Source organism: Aspergillus piperis (genome assembly GCF_003184755.1).
Source record: "Aspergillus piperis CBS 112811 unplaced genomic scaffold BO85scaffold_9, whole genome shotgun sequence".
Classification (NCBI taxonomy): domain Eukaryota; kingdom Fungi; phylum Ascomycota; class Eurotiomycetes; order Eurotiales; family Aspergillaceae; genus Aspergillus; species Aspergillus piperis.
The window spans coordinates 525,398-546,125 of NW_020291599.1; the positions used below are offsets into that span (position 1 = coordinate 525,398).

General features: G+C 49.5%; 6 protein-coding genes across 6 annotated transcripts; 4 read left to right on the top strand and 2 right to left on the bottom strand.

Annotated features, from left to right (window-relative positions):
• Nucleotides 1-75: 75 nt before the first annotated feature.
• Nucleotides 76-1,505, top strand: BO85DRAFT_449501 (uncharacterized protein). Its single transcript, XM_025660177.1, has 3 exons — nt 76-312; nt 399-794; nt 905-1,505. The coding sequence occupies exons 1-3, from the start codon at nt 297-299 to the stop codon at nt 1,180-1,182; spliced, it is 690 nt and encodes a 229-aa protein (XP_025515438.1). The 5' UTR covers nt 76-296; the 3' UTR covers nt 1,183-1,505.
• BO85DRAFT_468923 (uncharacterized protein) lies at nt 1,314-6,254 on the bottom strand. Its single transcript, XM_025662302.1, has 7 exons — nt 6,214-6,254; nt 5,779-6,147; nt 5,572-5,725; nt 4,557-5,520; nt 4,445-4,474; nt 4,066-4,264; nt 1,314-3,955 (listed from the first exon to the last, which is right to left on the bottom strand). Exons 2-7 carry the CDS (start codon nt 5,865-5,867, stop codon nt 1,408-1,410), a joined length of 3,984 nt encoding a protein of 1,327 aa, XP_025515439.1. The 5' UTR covers nt 5,868-6,147; nt 6,214-6,254; the 3' UTR covers nt 1,314-1,407.
• BO85DRAFT_520255 (putative transcription factor Rap1) lies at nt 5,997-7,968 on the top strand (the record flags this gene model as incomplete). The annotated part of the gene is made up of 3 exons (XM_025665119.1): nt 5,997-6,109; nt 6,815-7,055; nt 7,114-7,968. 3 exons carry the CDS (start codon nt 5,997-5,999, stop codon nt 7,966-7,968), a joined length of 1,209 nt encoding a protein of 402 aa, XP_025515440.1.
• A 393-nt stretch (nt 7,969-8,361) lies between these two features.
• On the bottom strand, nt 8,362-9,411 carry BO85DRAFT_438634 (chromo domain-containing protein; the record flags this gene model as incomplete). Its single annotated transcript, XM_025658682.1, has 7 exons — nt 8,362-8,380; nt 8,439-8,464; nt 8,515-8,899; nt 8,958-9,037; nt 9,110-9,152; nt 9,204-9,336; nt 9,405-9,411. 7 exons carry the CDS (start codon nt 9,409-9,411, stop codon nt 8,362-8,364), a joined length of 693 nt encoding a protein of 230 aa, XP_025515441.1.
• A 277-nt stretch (nt 9,412-9,688) lies between these two features.
• Nucleotides 9,689-12,301, top strand: BO85DRAFT_520257 (chaperonin-containing T-complex subunit CCT5). Its single transcript, XM_025665120.1, has 11 exons — nt 9,689-9,861; nt 9,925-9,942; nt 10,007-10,055; nt 10,139-10,232; nt 10,287-10,370; nt 10,433-10,722; nt 10,777-11,425; nt 11,488-11,625; nt 11,682-11,862; nt 11,920-12,008; nt 12,072-12,301. The coding sequence occupies exons 1-11, from the start codon at nt 9,852-9,854 to the stop codon at nt 12,114-12,116; spliced, it is 1,647 nt and encodes a 548-aa protein (XP_025515442.1). The 5' UTR covers nt 9,689-9,851; the 3' UTR covers nt 12,117-12,301.
• A 768-nt stretch (nt 12,302-13,069) lies between these two features.
• On the top strand, nt 13,070-15,270 carry BO85DRAFT_304771 (FAD-dependent oxidoreductase). The gene is made up of 6 exons (XM_025655363.1): nt 13,070-13,744; nt 13,835-14,301; nt 14,366-14,426; nt 14,487-14,682; nt 14,742-14,820; nt 14,894-15,270. The coding sequence occupies exons 1-6, from the start codon at nt 13,322-13,324 to the stop codon at nt 15,048-15,050; spliced, it is 1,383 nt and encodes a 460-aa protein (XP_025515443.1). The 5' UTR covers nt 13,070-13,321; the 3' UTR covers nt 15,051-15,270.
• The last annotated feature ends 5,458 nt before the right edge of the window (nt 15,271-20,728 follow it).

Here is a 20,728-nt window from a genome sequence, read left to right on the forward strand (position 1 = left end):
CACACCATCAGCAGTAGCGTGATAAGCCCCGTCCCCGAGGATTTCTCCGCAGCCGAAACTGCAAAAACGCGTTATCGGGCTGCTGCCTCCGCATCGCCCTTGATACTTGAACACCTCTTTCTCTTCCATCATCCTACACCTGGTACCTTTTCCACATTCTCACGACAACACCAATCTTATTCCCCCTGTTGCATCATCAACAACTCCCCACCACCTCCCACCGGGATCCAACCCACACATAACTGACTACTACCCCTCACCCACCCCGCGCCAGCACCAATACCAACACCACCACCATGTCCACCTACGAAGGTAACTAATCCACACCTCCCAGTTGAAGGCTCTACCATCACACCCCCATAACCCAATGACTAACAACTAAATAAAACCAAAAACAGTGGAACACAACACCACCGACCCCTCCACCACAACCCCCAACAACAACAACAACAACAACACCACCACCAGCAACACAACCCCCCACCGCCACCGTCGTCCCGACCTCTCAACCTTCTTCTCCGCCCTCTCAGAAATCACCCCAGACGAAGCGCGCCATCGTCCCCATGCCGTCCCCGTCCCCCGAGACGTCAGCGCAGCATTCTATTCCCTAGCCGAGGCATTGGACGTGGTGCGCCGCGACGGCGGCGGCGGCGGAACAGCGATCCCCAGCGCGATCGGAGAAGTGGAAGGCGGCGACGAGAACGACCTCCTCACAACGATGATTCAGAGTCTGCTTAGCACGGCGGAAATGCCTCCTAGGGAGGTAGAGGGCGCGAGTGAGGAGTTTTGTGATAGTGCGTGGATAACCCCCCACCCCAACCGTTATCCCAACAAACTTCGGATGTTTGGTATAAATTGGTTTTTTGGTTTGGCTAACTGTTTTTACTTGGTGGGTTGTGTGTAGTGCTTGATCGCGTCCCCCGCACGCAATTGAACTCTTCCCAGGTCTGCCCGATATGCAATAACCCGTTCCTGGAGGATCAGTACCCGCTTGTGGTACGGTTGCCGTGCCATCCGACGCATTTGTTTGATTTGGAGTGCGTGAGGCCGTGGTTGAGGCTTAGGGGGACTTGTCCGCTTGATCGGACGGATTTCGCCAAGCAGGAGAGGGAGAAGGTTGAGGCGAGGAGGAAGTTGGCGGAGGAGGATGAGGAGGAGGAGTGGGATGGGATGTATGCTTGATTCGGCGTCTCATTCTTTTATGCGAAGGGTCTGTTGAGTTGGGGGCGAGTTTGAATTTGGGAGGTATAATGAGGTATGTGAGAGTGATTAGTATGGAGTTGGGGTTGGGTGGGTGAGGAAGCGAAATGCGTGCATATAGTTTTGGGTATGGCATGGTAATATCTATTTACTGTATGTAGTGTATATCTTTGTACATGTTCACGTTATGAATGAATGGCGATGATGCTACCGCTTGTCTGCTCCATCCTTTGTGCGGATGGCCAGCTTGCCTGCCTTGTCGATGACTGCCTCCAGTCCACTACGTTCCAGCATCCCTGCGTCATCCTTCACCACTTCCCGCGCTTCTAGCTCCTCGACCATCTTTTGGTTCTCGCGGTTGCCCTCTAGCAGGAACTTCAGGCACATGACGGCGTGTTCCTTGATGTAGGGGTTGTGCGCATCGAAGTTGGTGCAGGACAGGATGGTCTCGACACCACCGTAGCGACGAATTTGATCCTGCACTTCAGGGCACTTCCAGACAAGAGACGACAGAACAAGCACGACGAGTTTCTTGAGGTTGCGCCACTCAAACTCGGACGGATCTTCGGTAATTGGTGGTGATTCGGCCCGAGAGCCGGGGGCATCAATCGGGTCCGGGTCACCAGGGTCGTATGGGCGCTCAACTGCAACCGGTGCGGGAGCCGTGTGCTGGGGCTCCTTGGAGGGGTTGTTGTGTCCCAGGTTGAGCGCGCTCAGCTGACCCTTGGGAATGCTGGCTTCGAGTTCCTTGATTAACGTGACTAGGTCGTAAACAATCTCCCACTTGACCAACAGGTTCTTCCAGTCGTTGTTCTCTGTGAGCACAGCAAAGAACTCGAGGAACTGGTAGACACCCTCGTACACCCGCTCCATATCCCAGAGGTTCAAGGGAAAGTCCTCAGGCAAAGCCCGCCCAGCTCGGATCTGGCCCTGCAGGTAGATCAAAGCGCAAGTTTCGGGAATGATGTTGCCGCGGAAGATGGTGAAGATGTACCGGACAGTAAGGATGTCAACTCTAGAAAGCGGGGCCGGGTTCTTAGTCGCTGTTCCGTTGGGCTGGGTCGATCCTGTAACCGATGCAGGGGAGTACTTGGCTCGGAAGATATGCGTGAGAATTTTGACAACCACTGCCTGCGCGGGCGAAATGATGTCCTTAGGTTGGCCAAAATCGGAGTATGCATGAGACATCAAACCATTTCTCAAGACCGCGTCCATAATCTGAACCATCATCTTGAAGTAGAGTTCGTCGTCAGGGAGGTCCCAGGCAGCGATGAAAATCAGTAGCTCGCGAAGCAGGTTCCGACCCGTCTCCTGAGTGAGCAGAATGTGACATCTGAGGGCCTGCATATTCCTCGAACCACTTCTCTCCCCACCCTTCAAGCCGAAACTATCCACGATACCAGCCTGGATGATCATTGGCAGTGCCTCGATTTCTGCAGGGCCCAGCACGAGTGGAATATCAGTCAGGAGACCCCGCTGTTGGTCGCCTGGCCGGCCGCGATAATCGTCGTCATCTTCATCATCCTCTTCCTCTTCTTCCTCCATACTTCCGTCTGCAACAGCCTCCAGGCTTCGCGAGTCATCGTCACCGACCGTGCCTGCATCACCAGTGTCGTAGTCCTGATCACCGTCGCCAATCTGCGAGCTCTCCTGCAACCGGGCCATCAGTTCGTCTTTAGCCTCCTGAAGAGTTTCTGCCGCTGACTGTGCCGAACGCGGCATGCTCATATCTTCCTCCATCACTGTCGCATCGCCACCCGAAAGCGCACCGTAATCTCCAAGATCGGGAAGATCGGTCCAGCAGACACGTGGGAATCCAGCCGTTGCGCTGCGATCAATCGTGACAATCGCTTTCTTGCGAGGCGGCTCATCTTCTGGCAGAGCAGGAGGTAGGTCCTTAGCCCTGTCCTGGAGATCAGACCATCCATCAACCTTTGCTCCGAGTATGGCGGTAAGAGCGGCGCGAATCTCCTTCACCTGTTCTGGATCCTTCCCCATTTCCTGTATGGCAGTCAAATCGCGTCCGAGCAGCTTTTCCATGTGATCCTTGATGTTAGCAAGAAGCAACATGGCTGCCTCTTCCTTGATGGTGGCAGGCTCCCTCGGGAAGTTTGAGATGGTTTCCAAGAGCAGATCCTCTGCGGTTTGGTCGTAAAGAGCCCTTATCGGGGGATTTACTATCCTCTCTCCGGTCTTTACGATAGGCGCCATTCCTTCCTGCTGACTGCAAGCGGGATCAAGGGGTTCCCTGGGCTGGATAATGTTCGAGTCGCCCGTTGAGTGGTACCCAAACAAATCTAACCATAGCACCATCTTGCGTTGTTCGTTGTGCATGATGAAATTATGCAAGAACTGCAAGCAGGTGATAAGGAGACGCTTGTAAAGGTTAACAACCTTTTGCCAGCGCTCTTCGTTCCTTGCATTCGTCTCCCCGTCAAACCCTCGCGCGGTTACTCTAACACAAGTATCTACCAGGGCTAAGATTCTCTGATCGAAACCTTTCTCTGCCGCCATGTTCTGCGCCTTCTTCGTGGTGGCGAGGAGGTTACGGGCAATCGTACAGAGATCATTTAGGCGCTCAATGTCCTTGACTAGCGAAAAGTAATTGTAGGCTATTAGGTTGGAAGAGGAATGATCGTAATTTGCCGTCGGGGGACTCTTCCATGCAAACGATTGGGATTCGAGGACCGGGATCGCCTTCGTCAGTACATCTGTAAAGCCTTGCCAGATATCCGGTGATAGGCCAAGGTTATGTCTGTTACACGAGAAAATGGTCAGTATGCAGGAGTGGAAGTAGGTGGCGGAGAGACAGTGGGCCACTGGACAGTGACTCCGATCCAAGACAAGAAAAAAACATCGTCGTACCTGACATCGCTCTCCTGGTGTGTCTTGTATAAAATCTGCTTCCCGGCAGAGAGCATGTGTTCTAAGCGTTTGTCGTCAATCATCCCGCGGGTTTCGTAGTGGCTCAAGGTCCCCGTCAAAATGACCTTCAACATGAGCTCCGCGGGGGTGCATTTCGGCTTGATCTCCGCTGCCGTGCGGTCGGCCATTTTTGAAGGTGCTCGTGAAAATTCGTAGCACAAGCAGCTATCCAGCGTTGACCGCGCAATTTATAGTCGGGAGGGGTGTGGGAATAACGACAATGAGGGACACTCGGTGGAGAAAGAATCATTGAACCGTCGAGGGGAATTTTTCCGGCTCCGTCCCGGCAACTGCCTTTTCGGGTAATCTTACAAGGTACATGCACGAGGGCCAGTGAATGTGAAGCTTTCTTATTTAGCGAGTCATAATTTATATACATAGTGATGTTAGCAAAATATCTACTTAGACCACCTTCGGTCGAACGGCTAAACCCAAGACATGACGCAGATTGTTCCAGAATCCCAGATCATAGATGTTGTCAATCTCCTTCATACTTTGCACCTGAACCCACCTCCGGTCTATGGGTGCGTCCCTGTTGCTCGGCTGCTTGATCTCATTGGAATCCCGCGATAGCAAGCATCCTTCCTTAGGCGGCTCACCATCGGTCAGTATGAGTACCTGATCACTACTCACTGGCCAAAAGGACTGAGCACTCTGGTACTCGGCCAACAAGGGTGAGCTGCCATAGATTTCGGCCTTGCTAGATTTGTAAGCCATGCCATCCGCGACCTCTTCTTTCCAGTCTGACCACTTTGAGCTTTCATTGGTTGTCATACCAGCCCAGATCAAGTAGGTGTGGTACACGAGAAAGGCTGCCGCCAATGGGGCCGTCATGGTCATCAGCAAGGTAATAGCACCGATGCGAATATCAGCAGCGATAACTACAGCCCATATATTGCAAAATCCAGTCCAGGTTTGCCGAGTCGTCCGCAAAGGTGAGCCCGGTGGTATCAGTCTGTCGTATGTTTGATACAGGAGAGTGTATCCCAGACATGAGCCGTAGATCAGCATGAGACATAGTGACAAAATCATGGAGAGAAAATAGTGGTAGTTGTGAAGTCCGACACAGTTCATGAGCCAAACACAGTGATGGTCATGCCGTGCAACGCATGCTTTGCAGATGCTGCAGTGTTTACTTCGTGCCGGCTTGACAATATGACATGTGCGACAACGCTGTCCTGGGTGAAATATGACCTTATCATATGGATAGCGTTCCATTTCAACCGTGTAATTCTTTGGGGTGATGAATGACTTGGTGGTAACGCTTGCATACAGCAAAACGTAGGGCATGGCGGCAATGATCGGAATCCATATATGGTGGACGGTGGTGATCCTAGGCCAGGCAGTTGGGATGAACATACATTGCCCTGCAATCATAAGGGAAGAGAAGAATATCTAATACTCAGAGTTAGAGGAGGCCGTTGGATATTAGACACATGGACTAACAAGGATCAACGGGTGATTTTCGTGCAGAATGTAACTACCAGAACAAGACCAGCAGTGAGACAGCCAGCCATTCAATAGCCAACTGTCAAGGTAAAGAAGCCCATTAGGGATGTGTATCCAAAGAGCCCTATACAGCCAACCAATGGGAGTTTTGCTACAGGAAGCATCGATCAGTCACTGCCCTTACAACGAAATGCTGCAGCCTACCGAAACGCAGGGAGTCTCCCGAATAACGCCACGAAAACAAACCCAGAGATCCCAAGTATCACAAGTGCAATAGTTCTTATGGCTCCCATCGTTATAGGTTCTTGATCGTATCTTTGGGGAATTTCTTTGGATTAGTCTGTTGTCTCTCTCGCCTTGTTAGTATGGGGCAAAATCGTAGTCGGGGGAGTAATGCAGGCCAGAGCTATGAAAAGAAGATAATGCCACCCTGTCGCTTAGGCCAGAGCTGGCATCATCAGTTGACAGGCTTTGGCGCGCCTGCTTGCAACCACTATCGCCATGTTGCTGAAGCTGCCGCCCAAGTGTCCACCGGGTATTTATTTTCGAGTAACAAACACGTGACGTAATTGCCTAAAGGGGAAAAAATGAGCGTTGCTATTGAACATCATGGTTTGGATCCATTCAGATTAACCTTACCTGTACTCTCGCCCTTAACTTCGATTGTGACCTGACTCTTTGCATAAGTTTCAGATATATCGATGACGCTAGTCCTCTTTCTGAACAATCGATACCTTCACATGCACACCTTATCTGTGGTTTAACTTCCTTGACGCGCGGACACGTGAGCACGTGATAACGTGTTTCTGTATACCTGCGGGTCTACAACTAAAAACGTTCGCGCTTTTGACCTGACGATTATAATGACTGAAACGAGCACTACAGGAGACAGTGGTGTATCAGGAGAGGCAACAACGCCCCTTTTTCAAGGGAAGCAGTTCTGGTTGTCTCACAACATCCCCCAACGGAGATGGTTCAAGGAATTGATTGAGGTACTACAACTATGCATCACTAGTATGAACGCGTGACTGATTTATCTATGGAAAAACGGCGGTACTATACGGCTGCTAGAGAAGGATGCAGATATTAGATTGGTTGATCATAAGAGAAAGAACTTACCCTCTGACACGTGAGATTTCCTCCCATTTCCATCCTTGGCTCACTTGTGTTATCGCATCGCTAGAAACTAGTGCATACTATTTCAGGCTTCTATCATCCAGTGGACACTTACAAGCTATAGGTACTCTTTCAAGTATGTCGAAGACTCACACCGCCGGGGAAAGCTACAGAATCTAGAGGATTATAGAGCTGGGCCTTCTGAAGCACGCCCCGTAGGGGCTACCAACATTCCCACCAGAGGCCACAAGATTCCCTATACTCTTGAAGATGACCAGTTGCTCTGGGACTGGATGCAACCCCACGAGAGAAAGCCTAAGGCTTCCATTAGAGGAAATAAGATCTATCAAGAGCTAGCCGAGAAGGTATCAAGAACCACTTCTGAGCTGTGAAGATACAAGCATACTAAGTGTCATTTGCTAGCATCCAAGGCACACGTATCAATCATATCGGGATCGGTACCTCAAAAGGCTCAAGGGGCATCCACGCCCTGGTGGCATGCCAGATTCAACAGAACAACCTGCACCTGATGAGCCCTCCAATTTAGCTACTCGCGCAGTCCAGTCTGAGCCTCGAGGAGGAACTACACCAGGGGCTGCATCTACTGCTATCCAAACAAATGACAAGAAGAGGAAACGGGCTTCTGAGGATACTCCTGAGGAAGGAGATGTAGACAATCCCAACAATCCCAGTCTGAAGACACGAGCTACCGAAGTCAATATCAACCTTCCAGACCCTTTCATCTCCGAACCTCAAACCAAAGTGGCTGCAGTATCACATTCAGCGACAGCATCCAACGGGCAAAGACCAAGTCCTGGGGCAAAAGAGGCGAGAGAACGCGGGGCCACTCTGGAATCAGAAGCTCCAGCTAAGGAGCCACACCAGCCTTCACAGCCAGACCCCCTGTTTCTGGGGTTCCCATTTTTGCCTTCTGATGATGAGCCTGAAGAGGAAGATATGGAGCAGGATATCGACGCATGGATTGATGAGCGACTTCGTACCGGAAAGGCTCAGCATGAGGAACAAATACATCAAGCACTGCGGTGCACCAGCATGGATCCAGAATTAGCTGACAGGGTCCTGGCTATCCTAGTAGAAGGGAAACCTATACCGGATGATATGCCCGGTGTTTGGACACCTGAAGATGATAAATGCATAGAAGGAAATGAGACTCGAGGCATCCAACGAGTCATGGAGAAGCATGGAACGGAGGCCTTCAACAATCGCTGGGAGTACCTCAGCATGGTCAGAGAGGCCGGTCTTCTGGATACCCTATGAATAGAACTGCCGCAATTTCAATATTCCGGAACCGCGAACTAGTAAATAATAATGTACATGGATCCTGAAACGCTCAAAAGAGACACCAAGATAAAAACCCGGAAATCACATGATACCCAAAGAGCAATAGTGCGAATGAGTTCGCGAAGACCTGATGCAGCTGGCCCAGTTCCGTTGTATGCCGGTGTTGGTTCTCTTCAAGCTGGAGAACTCTATGGGGGTCCATGTCGAGACTAGCCCAGGCCATTGTCTTACACTTAGGTTATCTTGAACCAGTAGTTGAAACCTCAAAAACACCCTATATGCTTGCTCCTTCAGGACTACTTTGCAATTGCGCCTGTCGTAAATTGGACGATGATAGATGACAAACCCGAACCTCAACGAATGGATAATTCAGCCCTCCTTGAAGACCCTGATGAGAGTGATTAGCATATGCTCATATTACGAGGCAATGAATGAGGATGACTTACAAATGTGATTCATAGAATCGAAGCATCTTGCTGCAAGTTAGCGCCGACAAAGAACTGCGGATCCCAGATAACTCACCTTCCTCGGGCACTTGTCGTAGCACATCTCTAAGCTGACCTTTGATTTTCTACCATTCTTCCAGCTGATAAACGCAAGCAGATTTGACGTTCCGGGTTGCCGTATGATCGTCTCCACGGTGTCGACCTCTTTCTCCCAACTGCGAGATGAAGGAACCCATGTGGATGTGTCGTCGCTTTCACCTTCATCGGCCTGCTCTTTTTCTGGTGACTCTGTCGTTGTTTCAGCCCGTGACTTGCGGCGTCTCTTGGGCTCGGGGGTTTTCTCGGGGGCGGACTTCGGAAGTCTTCCCATCGACTTGCGCTTCTTTGTCTGCGGTTGTGGCTTTTCAGGACGGCCCCCCAGGACACGAAAGTACTCCTCAACTATATCCTTCGCGCCTTCTCTGTAAACGATCCCGTCAGCATTGTTAAAGTTGTAGTGAGCGACGTCCAGTATCATACAGTAGATTCTCTTCTGGCTCCCATGTCATGTCAGCGGGGTCATCGTAGCCCTGCCACTTGACTTGTAGAAGGAGGTCGCCCTACCAGATCATTAGCCAAAGTATGTTCTCTCGGTGTCAATTGAACAGGTGTATATAAAGAAAGTCGCGCACCTTCTTGGCCCAGTCATGATTCATAATCTTCTCAACAGCGTATCTGTTCATGTCAATCCCTGCTTGCGACAAGGTCGCACGCGCGCAAGCTTACACATCCTCTTCTTCCTCATCCTCGTCTTCGTCCTCATCGTCAGCCTTAGTGGCATTCTTTGTTGACCGAGCATCGTTATAGGGAATCGACTCGCCACTCGACGACTCGTCGTCGGAAATGTCAGGAAGCGGCGCTGTAGTATGGTTAGTTTGACGGTCGATCTCGAAGGTAGCATAGATGCATCAGTTTGCGGCTACTTACGGGGCATTGTCCTGAAGGAAGCAAAGCTGAGAAGTCGGGAAAACAACTTGGCGGATTTCGCAAGATATTAGCCCACGGATCGATAGGATCACAGAGTGAATGACAAAGAAATAAACATTAGCGATGAGGCGACAATTAGTGTAGCTGATGGTGAAGCCGCTTTGGACGCAGATGAAATGCCGAGTCGCGCGGGCGCGCGGTGGGAAAACCACGCTATACCTGATATAGAAAGCAGCTCACTAGCCCGCTTTGGACATCTCCAGAATTTCGAATTGCAAGTGTGCCTCCAAGTCCCTCCGCCGTCCGGTCCTCTGCCTTCCCCCCATCGCTCCGATCAACTGTCCTGGGAGTCTACTCGATCCGTTGACTCCTATCTTTGACCCCCTTGCCGGCTTTTATTTTCCGACTCTCTGAAGTGGGATTTCTGCCACTTGGCAGACCGTCAAAATGGCGATGCGTATGTTGCAGATACCCCTCACTCGGCATCATCTATACTAACGTTCTTTGGCCTCTTATGCAGAGCTTGATCTTTCTCAAGGTGGGACCTTTGACAGCTCCGGACTTGCTTCGATTTCAATATCTGTTGCTAACCATTACATCAGCTTCTGTGATGAAGGATGAACAGGGTCGGCCATTCATCGTCGTTAGGGAGTACGTTCCGATCTTCGACTCATATCAACACAAAATGGACGGTTTCTTTCAGGGCAGGTGGCTAATCCGGTTCTACAACACAGTCAAGGAAAGAAGAAGAGACAGCATGGCACGGATGCGGTGAAGTCACACATTGTTGCCGCTAAGACGGTCGCCAGCATCGTCAAGACCTCCCTGGTACGGACCGTCACCGGACTGGCAAAAATAAGCAGTATTCTGATGGAGTTATAGGGTCCCCGTGGTCTCGACAAGATTCTGATCTCCCCTGATGGAGATATTACCGTTACGAACGATGGTGCCACCATTCTCGGCCAGGTTTGTCCTTCACCATCAGCCGCTACACTCGAGAATATCTCTGACCTGTTGATGCTGGAAAGATGGAAATCACGAACAACGTCGCCAAGCTTCTTGTTGAGCTGTCCAAGTCTCAAGATGAGGAAATCGGTGATGGAACGACAGGTGTCGTTGTGTTGGCTGCGGCTATGCTAGAACAGGCGGCCGAGCTCATCGACAAGGGCATCCACCCTATTCGGATCGCAGACGGTTACGACCAGGCTTGCGAAATCGCCATTGCGGAACTCGACAAGATCAGTGATGTGATCCCCTTCACCAAGGAGGACACTTCGAACCTGCTCAAGGTTGCCAAGACCAGTCTGGGTAGCAAGATGTACGAGGCTTTCTCCGTTTGCCCCTTGGGCCCTGCATGCTGACCATGGCACAGTGTTTCCAAGTCTCACGACCAGTTTGCGAATATCGCTATCGATGCAGTTCTCTCCGTGGCCGATCTCGAGCGCAAGGATGTCGATTTCGAGCTGATCAAGGTTGACGGCAAGGTTGGAGGTGCCCTCGAGGACTCCCTACTCGTGAAGGGTGTCATTGTCGACAAAGATTTCTCCCACCCCCAGATGCCCGACGAGGTTCGGGATGCCAAATTGGCTATCCTGACCTGCCCGTTTGAGCCCCCGAAGCCCAAGACCAAGCACAAGCTCGACATCACGTCAGTTGAGGAGTTCAAGAAGTTGCAAGAGTATGAGCGGGAGAAGTTCACAGAGATGATCCAGAAGCTGAAGGACTCTGGCGCCAACTTGGTCATCTGCCAGTGGGGTTTCGACGATGAGGCCAACCACCTTCTGCTCCAGAACAAGCTCCCCGCCGTTCGCTGGGTCGGTGGCCCTGAGATCGAACTGATTGCCATCGCGACCAACGGTCGTATCGTTCCTCGTTTCGAGGATCTGAGCTCGGAGAAACTCGGAACCGCAGGCCGTGTTCGTGAGATGACCTTCGGTACCACTCGGGAGAAGATGCTCGTCATTGAGGATTGCGCCAACAGCCGTGCTGTGACGGTGTTTGTTCGTGGAAGCAACAAGATGGTAAGTTCGAAGAGATCGAGGAGATATCAGGGGACATGTGCAGGATGCTGACCCTCTCTTAGATCATTGATGAGGCCAAGCGTTCGCTCCACGATGCTCTCTGCGTCGTGCGTAACTTGGTCCGTGACAACCGTGTTGTCTACGGTGGTGGTGCTGCTGAGATTGCTTGCTCCATCGCTGTTGAGGATGCCGCTGTCAAGGTATGTCGATGTCCATAGAATATGCGTCTAATTGCATGCTAATGTCATGTCAACAGAGCCCCGGAATTGAACAATATGCCATGCGCGCCTTCGCTGACGCCTTGGACGCCATCCCGATGGCACTTGCTGAGAACTCTGGTCTCAGCCCTATTGAGACCCTGGCTTCGATCAAGTCTCGCCAGGTCAAGGAGAACAACACCCGCCTTGGTGTGGACTGCATGATGACCGGCAACAACGGTTCGTATAAGGCATTCCTTGAAACCCCTGGCATTTGTGCTAATTATCCATCTATAGACATGAGAGAGCACTTCGCCATCGATCCCCTGATCGGAAAGAAACAGCAGCTGTTGCTTGCTACTCAGCTCTGCCGTATGGTCCTTAAGGTGAGTCGTCCAACCAGTCGCTCCTGTTTGTCCTGGAAACGCAGCTAACTTGAACTGAACCAGATCAACAATGTCATCATTGCGGGCGACGAGGACCAGGAATTCTAGATTTCTTCTGTATACAGGTTTTTTTTGTTTCGATGGCTAAAAGTGACACAAACACTGGCGTTGCAGTCATGCGGAATCGATGATACTACATATAGTTCTTGCAGGTAATCAATCAGTCTCGGTGGTGCTATGGACGATAAACATAGCAGTTACATAGAATCAGTGAAATGACAGAAATGACATTTAATTAGTTCCGGGGTAGATGTAGGAGAAAGAGATAGCAAAGCCCTAAGAAACAGAACAAAGGACCAAAGAATGGTGGGTTAGCTACTAAATGAAGCTGAAATAGAAGTGAGTGGACGAAAGTAGTAGTTGTGATGTAGTGACATTTATCTTAGAATAAAAGTAACCTGGACATCTCAACACTATTTCGAAAATACTATCTTCTAGTCGTCCTTATCTAAGTAACAAAACACTACGAATAAGTAGTTTCACTAAGTCGGCCTTATGTACTATAGTAACTCACTATGGAGTTAGCATTGTAGTTGGATTTACCGACAGACAAATATCACGTGCTCAGCTTCTATACTGTATGGGAACTATGAAGTCACCGTATCTCAAACCCACTCCCTCCATACTACTCGTGAATCATACATGGACTATCATAATTGTTGAATCTCAGTATCAAACCTCCCTATGCTCACCTCCCCCGCTTCCCGAGGACGGAAGATACTGCAACTTCGTATACGATAATCACATCCTTATCAGACCTCACACACATACTGAACACAAAGGGATCAGACATATCTTGTTCGATTAACCAAATCCATTTAATCAAAGGTAAGTTATCTGGCCAAGAGAGACGCCCGGAGCGGAAGGGGGGGAAAGGAAGGGAACATATCCGCCTCGGGCGGATAATGCACCTGCATCATAGTGAAAGTGCGCGCGGCCCGCCACCCCAACCAGCCAGCCGCCCGCCTGTGCCAACCGATGGAAGCCTTCAAATCAAGATAAGGAAAGAATGGTAACTTTGAGAGTCAAAGTGTATTGCATATCGGTTTATTAGATCACGAGAGTTTAAATAGCTGCGTATCCACGTCGCATCGGTGTTGGATTGTTCATTCTTCAACTTTAGTTTCTTTGCTACTTATCTGTATACCCTTGATCACATATATATATATATATATATATATGATATATTGGTTGCCACTACTTACTTACTATCTTTCTATATATAACTTCGGTCTACTACTACTACTATCAATATGGGATCAAACGACGAATCATCGTGGCGCCGCCTGAGCGTCGGTATTGTTGGTGGTGGTATTGGTGGTATGGCTGCGGCCATCTCGCTCCGTCGAGCAGGTCACGATGTGACTATCTATGAGCGTCATGATTTTGCGGGTGAGGTTGGAGCGTCGATTTCGTGCGCGGCGAATGGAACTCGCTGGTTACACGAATGGGGAGTCGATATTGCTAAGGGCGATCCGGTCATTCTGCGCAAGTTGATCAACCGGGACTGGAAGACCGGAGAGCCTGTTAGTGTGTATGATTTGGGGGACTATGAGAAGCGTTGGGGATATGTTTATAACATGTTCCATCGGCAGTATATGCATGCGATGTTGAAGGACTGTGCTATGCAGGAGGAGGGCCAGGGAACACCTGCGAAGCTGAAGGTCAATTTTCAGGTTCGTCGCGACATACGCTATTTTTTTTGCTCTCGGGAGTAAGGTCCGCATTATATAGCTTGGCATGCTAATGTTGAGAACTATATACAGTGCAAAGATATTGATCTGAATTCCGGAGTGATCACCTTTGCCAACGGGGAGACTGCCCAGCATGACTTGATAGTTGGTGCTGATGGAATCGGCTCGGTTGTCCGTGGTGTCATTGGTATTCATCCTGAAAGAAAGCCTGCAGCCTCCAGCTGTCTGCATACTAATGTAACGACGGAGGAGGCTGTTCGGCTGGGTCTGGCCGATTACTCGAAGGACAGTGCGCTTGAGTACTGGGGTGGCCAGGAAGGCAAATGGGATAAGATCGTGCTCTCGCCTTGTAACGGTGGTCGCTTGCTGTCGTACTATTGTTTCTTCCCTCGCGAGATGGGAGACTATGCAAGCCAGACTTGGGGTGGCGAAGACCGTCCCGTCGAGGAACTTCTCGCGCCTTATCCTCATCTCGATCGCCAGGTCTTCTCGCACCTTGCAATTGGCAAGGAAATCAGACCATGGCGTCTCTGGGTGCAGTGAGTACCCAACTAATACACTCTCACGGTCGCTTGGAAGTTGTTTGCGCTAACGGGTGCGCAGCCAACCATACCCATATATCTCCCGCAACATGGTTTGCCTTCTCGGTGATGCAGGGCACCCGGTATGTTTTGACCTACGGATTTGGACCATAGACAGTATCGACTAACGCATCCCACTGCAGATGATGCCCCATCAGAGCCAGGGTGCCTGCATGGCAATCGAAGACGCTGCGGCCTTGGGAATTATCTTCAGCAGGGCGCACTTCAAGGGCGATGTCGCCGATGCGCTGTCGATCTACCAGGAAATCCGATTGCCCCGGGCCACCAAGGTTCAGTCAGCTTCGGCGAAGGCAGCATATAATATCAACGAGCGCATTGGTAAGCGAGATTCACGATGCTAAAGTAGCGAAGATACTGGTCCTAACTATTCTATCCAGGTTTCTCTAGCAATACCGACACCGCCACCTATAAGGTTGAGGATGAGAAGAAGAAACTGACCATTGAGGAGATGAATGCGTAAGTTTTTTTTAGCCCATTTGATTTTGGTCTGGTACCATTTTCTACGTCCAGACTCTGACGATCAAACCAGATATGACATGCACAGAGACATCGAGGAAGTTGTCGCCATGCGAAGGGGGCTGCCGCACACAGACAAATTCATCAGAGGGCTACCAGTCGGCTTGAAGCTAGGAAACGGGGTAGTTGTCGGGGAGCAAGAGACTAGCTCATTCCAGCCTCGGATTTGAGTACAGCATGCGGCATGCTAGTGTTTTGGGGGGCGCAGCATTAGTTTCGCGCCGGTGGAGGAGTTCTTTCTTTTGGCGTTGTATTGTACCTAGCGTGATCATGATCTGAGATTGTACTTGAGCAGCTGATAGCATTTATCTACTATGGGTTAGTGTGACACGTACGGGGCAACCTTTTGGGCCTTCTCGGATGCGACTTTCACATCACTGCATTGACAGACCATGTGCCCGACCCTGGAAGTATTGAAGTTCTGTTTTTGTTCGTTTTGTTATGAAAGATTCCACGCATAGTATACCATCCTACTGGCTGAAATCATCACAATGTGCAGAGTTCCGATTCGGCGAAGACTGTGATGGCGCTCCATAGTTGCTATCCAAATGACCTGTGAAGTTGATAGGATCGATTTCGAGCGAAGAGGGCCATGTGCGCTGTGTGTGATCAGACACGGAGAAATGGATCAGCGGGATGTGGAGACGGGAAAAGGAGAGGAACAATGGGCTGACAGCTCAGCATGGGGTTAGTCGGTGATTGAGTGATAAAAGTACGATCGGCAAAAGGCCAGAAGATGACAAAAACATTGGTCGAATGAGCCTTATCAGACCATATTATAAACAACATATGGATTGGAGCTATCCATGCGATCTGATAGGGACAATCAGAATGGGTGGAAATGATTTCCACGAAGGAGGGTGAGAGTGATCTGGTGACGGTCGTCTGATCAGCGGGCGATAATGCAATTGTTATTCGGCTGCCTCGTCTAGACTGAGAGGGGAGCGCGACCATCAATTGGCCCGGCGACTACTTTTTGTCATTAGTCGACGACTCAGAAAAGAACAGACGGCATTGCACATCAGCATCCACTCACAACCCGTCGCGGAGGATATGATCGATAGCGCACAGGCGTGGTAAGCCCGATGCAATATGCATTTGCTCAGATGACCAGCAGTGAAACTCTCCCGTAAATAGCAACGTAGCTATGCGTCGCAAGAAGAAGCAAATCCGACTTCTAGACTCGGTCGATCGCGTCTATTCAGCCGTCACGATGCAGCTGATGTTTTACCGGACAAGCCAGCTTCTGCGCTTCTTCCCGGGGTCCTTGTTCAGAAGCCGGTTCCTCCAATGATATCGAGTCGCTATCGTGGAAAATCCTCGAGATCCTTGCACAACGGTGGAAAGCTCTGCTCATACGAGCTTAGGAATAGCCGCCCGACAGGGGTCCATCGTCTATCCGCAAGGCTGCTTGAGACGACATCATTGTCGAAGAAACGAAGGTTTTTTTCTGGTTCTAGTCCACCACATCCGCCCTCACTACTGCTTAAGCCTCTATTCCTGTCGCATAACCGCTTGTGTACTCCGGGCCTCGTCGATGAGCAACCTCCGCCATAGTCGATTACTTGATAAGAAGCATATAGTAATCGCGAAACCTTGGTGTCATTCTTTTCAACATTGGACAACGGAGCAGCCAGCTACATCTCATCCTGCCTAGTTCGACGACGGCATGGAACCAGGAAGGAGTATATTCACCGATCAAGTTGCCGTAGATTTAGGAATCGTCACTGGCAATCGGCTGTACATTCTGAACGGTCCTCGTGACAATACTGTCGTTGTTGGAAATGCATATGCCATGTTATCGCTCATATAACCAAGATCAAAACCACTTTTTCTCAAGGCCATGACATAGCATAGTCATGAGGACTTGGCTGGGCAATAAATCGTACGAACCGATGTGCAACCGCGGCTTGCATCTGCAGGTAACGCATCTCGTATGATCCGGTCGTCCAAGCCTTGGTAGACCGGCATGCTTTGTATGAGAAATGTCGAGCGTATCCGCAAGGGATTCTCGAATCCCAATCATCAAAGCCAGTCTGTAGTAGCCATCCTTCGATAAAGAGTCCCGATCATTGAATATGGAATTCAGTCAGATGTCCCATGACTTTCAGTCATCAATACTATTCGGTGTGCGGGAACGGAAGCGCCGAAACTTCCAATTGCCTTTCGATAGAAGTATATGGAAGTTGATGGGGTTACACTCGTCTGGTGCCTCAAGCCGCCTCATCCGATCACTTTGAAGAGGCTGTATGTTAGAGCAAGGAACACCCTTGCGCCTATGGCTGGCCAGAGGAAGATGCAGAAGCATTTGATCCTGTCCGGAGGTTATTGCCTCAATGACTTCTAGTCATGGCTTCACTGAATCAGCATCAGTATCGTTGGTGTCAGTAGAATGTCGCTTCTAGAGGATGATCCATGGCTGCTGTTGACTCACCTTTCCTTCCGAACTATTGCTCAGACATGGACCGTTTGCAGATTAGGAGTTCACTTTGCAGGTACTGCAGGCTTCCATGGACTCGATATGGAAATTCTATTCGATCGCGGCCAGTGTGGCATCTTGCATATTGAGAGCCAAGTAGGATGGCTAAGATTCCATTCGGAAGGTACTTCGAGCTACGATCTGTCACCGCTGTTTATCATGTGATATGGTGCATACAAGAGAGTATCTCGAAGGGAAACAAACATATCTGGAATCAGCTGCAATAAGGCTAGCGTAGGACGTCTTTGTGCTATGAACAGAACACTGTCTTAGTAGCTTGTGTATGGTTCCAGTCTCGGTAATTTCTCAGCAGGTGACCAGAAAACTGCTAAGTATCCAGACAGTACCTCCTTCGAATGACGCTGATCCCGGACAAGGATATGTCCGATGGAAGCGCACAGCCCTGAAGCAAAGTCAAAGATGCACGACTGTGTACTCCGTAGAAGAATGAATAACCGGCCTCGGTTAAAGCGGCGACGTCCCCAAAAAAGAAAGTCCACGCAGCGCCAGGAGACAATGCGCAGCGGTTACCACCCGCCATCACATGGCTGCGAGCATCGACGTGGCCGGCCTCCGTTCGCGCCAAAGTCCACCATGATTCTGTCTCGTGGGACCTGAGCAGAATCCTTCCCCTTTTCTCATGACAGCAACTGACGATCAGGGCGTCAAACGAGAAGCCGTGGCGTGTTTGCAAGGAGATGCCTTACAACAACACTGTCAAGCAATCACCTGTCGCTGCTTCAATATTAACAGCGATATCTTGGGCGCCCATTATTTCTTTCTATACCGCTACTTCGGACTTGGGCGATTTCAGCATCACACGACTGCAGGAGGTGATCCTAGCATCTGATGATGCTCACCTCTGGTATGTGCCTTTCTTTCTTTGGTCTCTCTGTAGCCTTACTGTATGTTGAAACTCGTAACTGGAGTATTTACAGTATTTCAACACAATTTCCGTCGGTCTGTTTTTCTGTCTTTTTCCATGCACTCTATTCCTTGGTACCTCACAAAAGTACTACATCAAAGTCAGGTACCAGCCATGTGAAGACGTATCTAAACATTCACGAGGATATTGATTTATACCATCAAAGTCTGATCCAGACCATCTGGGGCCTTTTTATTGGCACATCCGCACCGCCAGATATACACCTCTCACCCCTGGCTATGCGATCCGATTAGCCCGTTCACCCTCGACACCTTATATACCGGACCAATAGAGTTAGGCAACCCGGGCTAATTTATCTCGCTCTAGTTTGAAAGCACTTAGATCTAAGCCAATAGCCTTTGCAACCCCCTTTGACATGAAACGAAGCCCACAGAAACTGCCGACTAGCTGAGAAACATATCCGAGGTGCAAGTCACATGGATGGGACATGGCGGCTGTCAACCTAACTCTACCGACTCTTTCGGGGATACTTTATATCGCAAGGTCATGCGACAGCCGGAATCGGTGCCTGATCTGCCTAAACTTGAACCAATGTCTTCTTCGTGCTACACTAACTCGAGTTTGTCTTTGTTTCAGCTTATCGCCATGAAAGGTTCCAGCTATTGACCAACACTTACTTGGTGGCCGCCCCATGAACTCTCTGTTATGAGTGTGCTATCCGACCATACCCAATCGGCAGATGATGACGGTTATGAGAGCACGCCCATATAGCAATATGACAAGTCTACTCGATGTTCCCAATCCGAACTCTCAGCCTATTGCGGGGAAGGACTGCTAACCCCGGAAACCCCTGATCCAGTTATTGAACCCCATGGGCCCAGCCCGCCAACTGGCCGCATTCATCATCCACGAACAACAGCTATCTATAGCAGAACGACACGGCATATAGACAGTGTCATACTTCCAACAAACAACAGACGAGTCTCACATCCACAGGGCCTAGAATAATAGATCGACCATAGCAATTCAACACACGCCCATGCGTAATGATGACTCCCACCTGTACCCTGCAGCGACCGGACCAGTTACTATGATAGCTATTAACTCACATCAACGGCGGTATCAGCCAACGTGTAACAAAAGCGCCCTAAATCAGGCAAGGAAGAAGTATACAGCCCTGTCATCTGACACGAGGATTTTTTCTCTCTCTCTCTCACTCATCAACCTCGATTAAGGAATCACTTACTAATTATAATACCCCCATTTACTTTTTTTCTTTTTCGTCCTTTCCCCCTCATTTGTTTTTCCTAGAACCAGGTCTCGGGATTCTGCCAACGTTGCACAACGGAAAAACTAATTTCAACTAGACAACTAGTAGTTAGTCACTTACTGCACATGCAACTGATGATTTCTCAACGGACTCCGTACTTACGGTTCTGCATGGTAGTACTCTAGACCCTACACCTGTTCATGTATGTTATGTACATATGTACCTAGATGGGTACTTACATGAGTGGTGGGGGAGTGTGGGTGTGCGGTGGTGCGACACACTTCCACTTACCGTAAGTATTTGGTTGTTGTTGTTTTACGTCCAAATCGGCGGTGGGTGGGGGTCGATCCCAACCGGACAAGGTATCTGTGAACATGCCTGTTGACCCAAATACCGGGACATGCAGATGCGATGACGATTTGTTCTACTGCTCGGTTTATTGCCTCATCCTGGTTTCTACTATCTCCGAAGAGATAGCATCCTTCCCTACTTAATACAATACTCACTGAAGTACTTGACGCGATCTAAAGCCATAGCCACTCGTATAGCGATAGAAAAAAATAAAAGGCGCGGGTGTATTCAAGTACATATAGTATAGTAATATATTATTGAAAAATATGTAAGTCCATACATACATACATACTTACATAACTAATGATCTACTATTATTTATTGTCTTTCAAAACATACATACTTGAATTACGTCCGTCCGTCCCCTGAATCAAGGAGTAAACCACTACCACTACCACTACCACTCACTTATTATTATTCTTCAGCAAGACAAGGCATACCCAATGAGGCAACCCGCTGGCTGATTCTACTTTACTTACGGTCAATTAAAAGGAAATTTGCGTGATTTATGTACGGAGTACTTAGTAGTAGTAGTAAATATAGATAAGGCGTAGGTTACTATTATCATCTGCTATCAATCCAAGGCAAAACATATGTATGCAATGGATCATGCTAAATATCGCACACAGTGAGCTAGACTAAATAGTAGTACTCAGGTAATTGGGCTGTATTGTCTGTTGTAGCACACTCACACACTTACTCAGTTACACTGTGTTCCTCGTTTTCGCCTCGGTGGGGGGGTTGATCAATCCGGGGTAATTCCGTGAACGTGCCTTTCATTGTTGCAGATTTGAGAGAATGGAAGAGGAGGTGGCAAGTAGGTAGGTAGGTAGGTAGGTGAATACACAGTTGGTTTTCCTTG